Below are 9643 nucleotides of genomic sequence, written 5' to 3'. Positions count from 1 at the left end.
GCCTTCCTGATTCTTTAGCCCGCCCCAGTTTTCCTCCCCAGAGTGACTCCACTGCCCTGAGCCCTGTGGTCCCCCTGGACCGTGCGGGAGGTCCTCCGCCACAGCCGCCTGTACACACCCCTTCGCCTTGTCACCTTCCCTTCGCTCCTCCCGTCTCAGTCAAGCTATCCTCCTTGGTTTCTGGCACGACCTGTTCATGTTTTCATCCCGGATCACACCTACACACCCAGAAGAAGTGGGGGGAAGGGTTAGCCGGGGAGGCCGCACGGGGAAAGGGGAAAGGATCTTGCTGGGAGAGCCCGGGACCAGCATGGCGCTGACCCTTGGACACCGCAGGCCCAGCCGAGGCCTGAAAGCCCAAAGCTTCGCTGGGGCGAGGGGCCGGGCGCTCGGGTGTGCAGGGAGCTGGTCGCGGCCGCCTTGTGTCTGGAATCCCGTCTTCCTCAGCTCCCAGAAGAGTGCGAAGCCTGCGCCTGCAGCCAACACAGGTCTTTATTCTAAAATTATGAAGGTCCCCCCACAGCGGCTGGGGACGCCGGGGAGCCGCCTCCCGACCCAAATCATCTGAAAATCCCCCGAGCTGGGCTCAGGGTTAAGTACTGGTTCCGAACTCCCGGCGCCAGCCTTGGCTGGTTGTGGTCTCGGGCTGCGGCCTCATTAGTATGCGCCTACGAGGGAAACATAGGACTTACCGGCAGGTTAATAAGCAGCCGGGCCGGGCGCAGGGTGACAGGGGCCTCCGTCGCCCTTTCCTGTACCCGCCCTCACACACACCCCCACCACCACCTTTTAAGGAACCTTTGGCTTTCACCGAGCATCGCCTTCTCTTCTGTTCCCGGTTGAAAGCTCCGTCACACGGTTATGCCTGGGTTAATGTTTTATAAGGGACTGGCTGCCCTCGTCTACCTGCCGAGCTTTCCTGACCTAATATCAGGGCTGAGCTCTCCAGTCAGCCTGCCCAGGACACCTTCGAAGCCCTGCTCATGGGTTTCACCTCCCGAAAAGCCCCGAGTGGGCTAGAGACCCCTCTCCCTGGACCCCCTCACCTTCTGCCTGCAGTGACGCGCTCCCGCACCCCATTTCAGTTGGCGAGGGGGGTAAGCTGAGATTTCGTTTCTGCACTTGACCTACCGCAGAAAATTCGCAAATCCTTTGATTGTCTGTTTAAAATGAGGAGGAAACCAACTCCCTTTGCGGCAGGATTACAGTGGGAACAAGATCTAAAGATTCTCTTGTAATTCGGTGAGGCCGAGAGAACGGGGGTTTTGCAAAGGAGAAAAGGAGCTCTGGGAGGGAGGCGATAACTAAATCGGGTTTTAGACGAAAGGATTTTCCCCAGCTAAAGTGGCCAAAGACAAAAGAAAACATAATCTATTTTGGAAGATTTCCAAGATATGCCACATTAACCTTGGCAGATAAATTTTGCTTCTCCCCGCCCCCCTCTTCCCTTAAAGTCTGGTTTATCATATTTACATAAGTAGTATCAGAAGGGATGTATCTATCATGGATCTAAAGGGCTAGCTCACATTTCACGTGAAACCCCGGGCGAAGTTTCACTGTTGCTTTACCCTCAGTGCTCGGTTGAGCCATTTCCATTTAAATACCCCCTGACCCAAGGATTACCTCAATGGACTGACTGCACGGTTTTTGTAATTTCCTGAAAATGAGATTTCGATTTATAAAACAAGAAACCAATTAGTAACCAAATGAGGCGAAGTAGATCCACTAAAATTGACCTAATCCCACAGGCACAATTTAGGCCCGTTCTTGGCGAATGAATGATGAGCCCCAGTCTAGCGTGAGCTCAAAGCATCATCCAGCTGTGTTATTGCAAGCAGCAAAAATAAATTGATCGAGCTTTTCCTTCGGAATGAATTTCATACCCTTGACAAAATGTAGATTACAGACCTGGCATCATTGCCTCCTTCACTCAGACAGGAAGAAGAGGAGGAGGAGAGCTTGTTCTACTGTTCTTTTTTTTTCTTCTTCTTTAATAAATAAACACTATACGTGAATAGAAAGGTGTCCTCCTTGTTGTCGTTCCTGGGAACTTTCTCTTGGATGGATCGCGATGTGCCCTTTAGCCAGTATGGGGTTGATGGGGGAGCTGTCCCATGACCTGGTGACAAACTGGTGACTGAGACGGGCAAAGCCCTCCGAGACTGCGCTCCTAACTTCTGGTCCGGGGGTGGGGTGGGGGGACTTGTCTCAGCCACCTGGTTTTTCCACAGGACCTGCGCGTGCTCACTGAGAGCGCACTGTCCAAACCTCCCAAGCCACAAGCAAGCAGCCTTCGTGTTAGGGAGCCGGGAGCCTGGGCGGCTGGGCTCCTTGGGGAAGGTCGGGTGCGCTTAGCCGAGGCCGAACGCCTGGAGCGGTCACTGGGCAGGAGGCCGCTTCGCTCACCGAGGCGCACCCACGCCTACCTCGGACGCCCGGCGCGGCCTTCTGGGCCACCTGGCGGGTGTGGCCGACCTTCCGAGGGCGTCGGTGGCGCGCGGGGCCGGGCTTTATCCCGTGCGGCGGCCTGGCCCGCACCGTTCGTGTGTACCCTGCCCTCCCCTGCCTGCCTCTGAGACCCCCAGCCACGCCGGGGGGGCGGGCGGGGGATCGGCTGAAGTTAGTGTGAATTTGGGGTGGAGACCGACGGTCGCAGCGCTGACTCTCCCTCTGCGCCCTCGTGGTGCCCCGGCCCCGAAGCTAGCGCTTCCCGGGCGGGGCCTAGCCCCGAAGGAACACGTACTGCAGGAACGAGGGACAGGCAAGGTTCGGCCAGGTGCCAACTAACCCGCGAGACGAACACGCACGAGGGGTTGACGGTAGTGCTGCGAGGCGGCTGAGAGCGGCAGGCGGTGTCCACTCAAGACTCCGGGCCTTCGAGGGTAGCCTGACGGGGCGTCCGAAGACCGGCGCGGGCGAGGCAGACGGGTCTGCCCAGCGGCGCGGGCCTATCCCGCTTTTGTTCCACTTGGCGGTCGGGACTCGACAGACGCACAGCGGCCCCTCGGGCGGGATCTTGGCTTAAGTTTTAGACGAGGACCGGGCCTCGGGGCAGTGGCCCGCGCAGGACGAGGCACGACGGGCGCACGGGCGCAGAAGCCCTCGCGTCCCGGGAGGGAAAAGACCTGGGCTCGCGCGGGGAGTGACGAGACGCCGTGAGGAGGCCGCGAGCAGGCTCACCCTCGGCTGCGGCCACCTGGGGAAGGCGGGCGGGTCGCGGGCCACCACCGCGGGGGGAGAATGGGCCTCACGGCGCCGACCTGGCCGGCCGGCCGCGGCCTACATGCTTCTCCCCTCTGCGTGCTGCGGGCCCTGCGGGAGGCGCGGCGGGGGCTTTGACGAGGTCGCTGTTCCCGGGCTGCTCCGAGCCACCGAGGTCGAGTGACTCCACGCAGGAGCCGCCTGCCCGAGGGCTCTACCCTAGGAAGAAGCTTTATTCCTCAATTCTCACACACTGTTTTAGTGTTTTCTGATTCGCAGGCCCACTGCGAAATAATTGAGGATTCCCCGTCCCCACGAAAAATTTAAAATTCCGTGGATCAGAGACTGGCACTGGGTGAGCAGCTAAAATCATAAGGTTTTAGTTGGGTCTAAACCTCATTCTCTTGAGAAATACCTGAGCTGACAGATAGAGAAATGAGGTGAGAATCCATAGGCTCGAATTCTGTGTCCACGTTTGTAGCTGCAAAAGCTGGAAGCTGCCAAGATCTCCCCAGAATTGAAAAATAACTCCCCTAGAAATCGGATTTGTCCTCTGGAAATTTAACCTGATTTTAGCTTCAGACAGGTGATTGTACCCTGCCATATCTTATCATACCCTGTTTTGTAGTTTCGTTGCCGTTGTTGTTGTTATTGGTTTTATTAGTGATCATTCCCTTTTCAAAAAAAGTACTTTTTTCATTAATCTGATCTATAATTTCTAGCACATAAATCTGCCTTGCAAATGCTCTGCATGGAGTTTAGTTCTGCACTCTACGTTTTAAGTCAACATCAAAACTGGAATTAAAGAGAGAAAACCAGCGTGGAGCGTAAACTGTGCTTGAAGGCGTTTAAATGAGAAAAACTTCTGTAAGAAAATAAACATGGAAACCTAATGCTCAATCATTTCCCCAAGCAGCAAGAAAAACAGCTTTAAATCACCCATCCACGTGGGAAATGGGACCTCTTTTTCTCTTTCAGTTCTTGGCCTCAAAAAAATATAAGGTGATTAAGGATTTCAATCTTGAGGTGACTATTACAGAAAGTGTCTGTGGAGGTTTGTTTAACCATCCTCGTCCTTCCAGCCTTTGTAGAAACTCTCTTTCATACACAGCTACTAATTTCAATTCTGTCATTATTTTTATTTTCCCAAGACACCTTGACAATGAAATAGAGGTGATGTTACCAAGATTCTGAATGGCCACAGATTTGAAAACATCTGATCCTTTCAAAGGTTATTCTGCAAGTCACTACGCCCCCAGTCAAAACTATCTTATATCTAAATAACAAATATATATATTTTTTAGTTGAATTTACCCTTTTTTGCACACAAATAAATTCATATCATCACTTTTTTTTATCCTGCCTTTTTGGTTTTGATAACACCAAAGACATACATATCTAGATGTGCCAATTTTTTCCTTGCAAGGCTATTTTAGAATAGAATATGTTACCACTTGGGAGATATGCAATTCTAATGATTTCTAATGACAGTAATTGTACCAGAGTTTTTGTTTTTGTTTTTACTATGAAATCTCCAATCTAATGCTTTATTCCTAATTATTCCAAGCACCCACAGCCCATTCATCTGTTCCCTCTCTCTCTCTCTCATTTTTCCCTCAACAGCTCAATTTTATCCACTCAGATAAAAGCTGAAGTTTGCTCCCAGACAAGGAATCTGCTATCCTAGGGGGGAAAAACTGTATTCAGCAAATGAGGGGGGAGAGAATTAAGGATTTTTAATTTTTTTCACATATAAGTATCGAAAGATTTCTGTTTTAAGTCTTTTAGAATTACAGGGTATTAAAAATAAAATGTAATATGAGCAAAAACAGTGGCGTTTTACAGTCATTTTTATGCCTGTAACTAAGATGTCACCAGATTTAGAAGTATTTTAGATTATATACCTTGCATACTCCATGTTACATATGATAGCAGGCTTACCATGATGAAATAGCTACTTTCATCCCACCCTTAAAATTTTGCTGAAGCCCTACTATGTGCTAAGATGGTGTTAAGACAGATATGAAAATGAACTTCATTTCAAACAAATTCTTTCCCATTTCTCAGCACTAAAAAAGTTTACCCCCATATAAAGTGCTCAGTTTCCCCCACTGCCATGGACCCACTCTTGTCCCCCCTTCTGCCGTCAGTCAACAGCTGAACCCAAACTTCGCACCCTCTCCAGGTTGTGCTTGGCTCTGCGGGCTTGTGATTATTTCACTCCTTTTAAAAACTGTTGGTTTTACTGTTTGTTGCTGTTGTCCTTTAATATTTTAAAGGGCTGTGTCTAGGGTTTTGGACTTTTGAAGCTAATCTATCCTCAAAATTAAAACCTCATCCCTAGGAACCAGCTGTCCGGATGACCCTGTCTAACTCACCCGGTGGAGGCTACGGGTGAGTTATGAGCTCAACAGTAGCTGGGGAAATAAATGATGTGCCCAGAGTTCACACATCGTCCATCCCCTCCTCCCCATAAACCCACACGCATCCACAGAAGAAGGGAGAGGAAGGAGGGGCCCGGGGCCCAGAGCTCCGAAGGAAGGTGAGTGGGGCTGCAGAAAGCACAGTCGCCTTTAAAGTAGCCACAGGGGACTGGCCTGGGCACCAAGGGGACTCCAGCCGGAGTCTTCACCGGCACTCTTTTTAAAAATAACGAGAAGTTGGCTAAGAGAGTTTACTTTTCCTATTTATTTATCATGCAATTTATAATTTGTGGGGTTAGCACTTAATTAGACAAGAAACCTTGCTCTCTTTAAAACAAAAACAAAACAACGAGAATCAGCCCGATTCCCTCCGGCCGCGCCTGCCCGGGGTCTGCACGACACAAACGAGGCCCTGGCCTGGCGACTCCCCGGGCGCTCCGTCCCTCTCTGTGCCCGCCGGGGAAGCCGACCCTCTATTCTCTTCCTCCGCGATTACTCTCAGCCTCACAAGCAGCACCATATGCTTCTTCTGATCAAACAGCGAGCGACATCGGCACCGATAATTGACGAGACCCGCTAGAAATCACGCAGAAAGGGAGCCCACTGAGACCGCAGGGGCTGACAAATCACTGCTAATAATCCTGTTAGGAACAGAGCGGCCAGCGGAGTTCGCAATAGCTTTATTTTTATAAAGTAGGCGCTGACAGTATAAAGACAACGAGATCTCTTTTTTAAACAGAAGGCAATGTAGCATAATAGTAATTTTCCCACCAGCAATTCTCAGCACAGTTTGAATGGGAAATATGGTTTTTAATATATGTTCCCCTTCCTTTTTTTCTTTCTCTTTTTAAAAAACTTTTCAGGTATGTTAGGTTTTGATTCCTCTCTTCCTGTGGTTTCGAGGCTCAGATGAGATTGTTCAAGGAACTGCTTTAAGAAAAAATGACCATACTATTTATAGTTTTGGGGTAAAACCGAACTATAGTTTGAAAGTTTTCCTTTAGTGCCCCTGACTAATTTGAGGGCATGTTTTGCAAGATTTTGATTCAGATAATAACTTTTAGTCAAGATGAAGCAAAGTGAAACTCAAAGCCCAATAATGATTATCCCCCCCAATTTCCTTAAAAGAAAACAACAAACTCCAAACATCCAAAATCAACAATAACATAAACCTCTCTTTGTCACATAAGAAGTTCTGGTTTGTAAGTACACAGGGTTCCTTCTCTTGAATTTTTGTTTGTTTAGTATTCTCTACATTTCCAAATCCTCCTCTCCCAGCAAAGACATATCTAAAATATTTTTAAAAATCTGTTTATGTGTTATTTGAATGTGGGTAAAGGAAAGGATGGGGAAATAGAAGAGTCCTTCCCCTAGGGAGTATAAATGGTTTTATACAGGACAGTGTTCTTTCAAGGCTACTCTGTCCTCACACAATGAATCTTGATAATCTAAATACACATTTTAAACCATGTCAAAAGCTCAGCTATTCTAACTTCTAGGCCGTATGAGACAATTTTCCCATGGATCCATTTGCCAACCTACCAGCTAGGAGATATTTTCTAAGCGGGCTAGTGATCTTAATTCAATCTTATATCTTAGAGAAAATATCAAGCCCAGAGTTGCAAATCACCAAGTCCCAGAGTTAGTTTCGGAATCTGTGAACATCTCAACAACTCAGAATAAATTTGCTAGAAGCAGTCAAGAGACTGGGTAAAATCAGGACATATTTGTTCATGAATATGCCTGCTCTTCATCTGCAGGATTACTGACATATAGAGAAATTATTATCTGCCTTAGCTAGCTCCATGTACATGGGTGTATCTAGACATAACAAAAATACAAGAAGTTAGAGATGTTCCTGCTCTCTGCTAGATACAATTCTAATGAGAGGAATAAAAAAAGAAAGTCATGTTTGGATTAGTAGTACTTTCAACTGAGCTCAGTATCTAAGTGTTGACAAAAGCACTGTTGAGCTGCTTCCCAATCAAACATATCTGATGGACTGAAGAGAAAGTATTAATGGGGAAGTAGAAAGAGCCACGGAAAGGCAACAGAAATTCTAAGTGCAGAGAGGTCCTTAGTTAAGCAGCCATGCTAAACTTCCCTTCGCAGAGTGTGTGCGTGTAAGTATGAATGTACTTCTCTGCCCAGTGGCGTAGGCTCATCCACTGGCAGATCCCGTGCCCCTTCTGCCTTTGAAATTCCATCTGGGCAAAGTCACTTACCTTCTGGGAACACTACTCTCATTTTGAGATAGCTGGTGGTGAGCCTGATTATGGATGCTTTGTCCAGCTGCGAGGTGATAGCCGAGGGTAAAGGCAGTAATTTAGCCAGTTCATAAAATTCACTGTTTTCCTTCTCCCTCCTAGTCCGGGCAGCATTTTTGGACTTCTCTTTCATCGTGTCTCGTTCCCCCTTTCTTCTTACAACATAAGTTCCACAGATTCATCCAAAACCAAAAATAAACTTTCAACTAGAGATCATATTTGGCAAAAATACAAAGCACACTTTGAATGACGAGACTGAAGTCTTTGCTTCAGTGTTTTGGTGGCAGTAAAAGACCAACGCGGCGAACAGAAAATTTTTTCTTTAAAAATATGGGATGCGAGGAGAGGAAAGTTGTTGATCCACCGCAGGCGATCTGGGCAATCCTAGGCGTCGCTGGGTATCAAATGCCGGCGGGACCTCCGAGGAGCTAGCCTTTTCTTCGGTTCCGCGCTGCGAACCCCGGTTCTCGGGGAATCGACATAATAATCCCCGACGTTTGCTTTCAGTCCCGCGACCCTTAGGGTGGCTCCAAGCCGCTTTGGGAAGAACAGGAATGCCGGACAACTCTTTCAGGCCACTGTGAAGACAACAGCATCAGAGCGTAAGAGATCTGCGGCTCCACAATCACTCGCGCGCTCGCCCCAATTCTGAAAAATGGCCGGGAAGGGCCTCAGCGCGCCTCAGCTTTCCTCGCCGGGCTCAGTGTTTTGGTTGTTTTGGTTGGTTGGTTGGTTGGTTAAGATTTGGAGAAATCAGCAGCGAGACTGAGTCCCCTGCAAATAACACTCCCATTCTCTCACCCCCGTCAGACACATTCTCCAGCCCCCTGGGAAATTGCCCAAACAACAAAACGCAGATTTTGCAAGACCCTTAGGAGCCCCTCAGCCGCCGGTCCCCGTGCCCCTGCCCAGGCCAGGCGCAAGTCCCAGGAAGGCAGGTTTCCGCAAATCACAATTCCTCCACAGCGCTCGGGCACCTTTCCGTCCCCCCACTTTGGCAGGTCCGGAACTTGGCTCTCTAACTTGGGTCTCAAGTCTCGGGGATTCCTCAAAATGTAGCACTTACACATCAAGTCCCTCAGGACTGCCGAGGAGGCGACCCAGCGCTCTCCCTGCCCAGCAGGGGCGGCAACACGCCGGGCACGGCTGCGCCAGGTTAACAGGTGGCACATTCGCGACAGCCCCTCGCAGGCACCGGGGGGGCGGGAGGCGCCCGGCCTCTCCCCCTCCGCCGTAGAGCTGCGGGCGCTGATGGGCGGGCGCAGGGCATGTTCCGCTTCACCTACCTTCAGTCCCCGCTGGCAGCAAAGCGTGCGCAGGCGCCCACCTCTTAATTGTACTCATGCCTACCGTCCAACTAAGCCTCTCCTCAGGCCTCTCTGCTTCCCACCCGCAGAGAGGAGCAGAGCGTGCCCTGGCTCTCTCTTCTTTTCTTGGTCATGAATTGGGGGAGGGGTGTGTGGCAGAAGGAGGGGGATGCGGGCTTTGGGACGGGTGAGGTGGTTTTAGAATCCTCCTCCTCGGTAGTTGCTACGAAGCCAGTATTATTCCTGACTGGAAGCCGAAAACGCCCCCCTAACTTCTTAATGGTTTACGGGGTTTAGCTTCAACTTCACTCCCGGCTTCCCTCTCTCCCGCCCTCCCCTAATGCCACTCACAAACCTCCTCGCTTCTGATTGGCCCGGCGCGTCCCGGGGCGCGGCGCTCATTGGCCGACGGAGCTGAATGACGCGTGCACGCACCGCGGCTCCC

General features: G+C 50.0%; 1 protein-coding gene across 2 annotated transcripts in view; it reads right to left on the bottom strand.

The window, feature by feature from the left end:
- Positions 1 to 9264, bottom strand: part of SIM1 (SIM bHLH transcription factor 1) — a 67560-nt gene extending 58296 nt beyond the window's left edge. The window contains exons 1-2 of one of the 2 annotated variants that reach the window (XM_024759328.1): positions 9178 to 9264; positions 7850 to 8469 (exon numbers count right to left, since the gene is read on the bottom strand). In XM_024759328.1, coding sequence (XP_024615096.1) covers positions 7850 to 8024 — 175 coding nt within the window. In that variant the 5' untranslated portion in view covers positions 8025 to 8469; positions 9178 to 9264. Of the gene's footprint in view, positions 1 to 7849; positions 8470 to 8957; positions 9047 to 9177 lie in introns of those variants that run through there. The other variant, XM_024759327.1, reaches the window with a different exon arrangement.
- Between the last annotated feature and the right edge of the window lie 379 nt (positions 9265 to 9643).

Source organism: Neophocaena asiaeorientalis, unplaced genomic scaffold (assembly GCF_003031525.2).
Source record: "Neophocaena asiaeorientalis asiaeorientalis breed wild unplaced genomic scaffold, Neophocaena_asiaeorientalis_V1.1 scaffold505, whole genome shotgun sequence".
NCBI classification, from domain to species: domain Eukaryota; kingdom Metazoa; phylum Chordata; class Mammalia; order Artiodactyla; family Phocoenidae; genus Neophocaena; species Neophocaena asiaeorientalis.
Note: the sequence above shows the minus strand (reverse complement) of the source record. Positions and strands in the feature narration are given on the sequence as shown.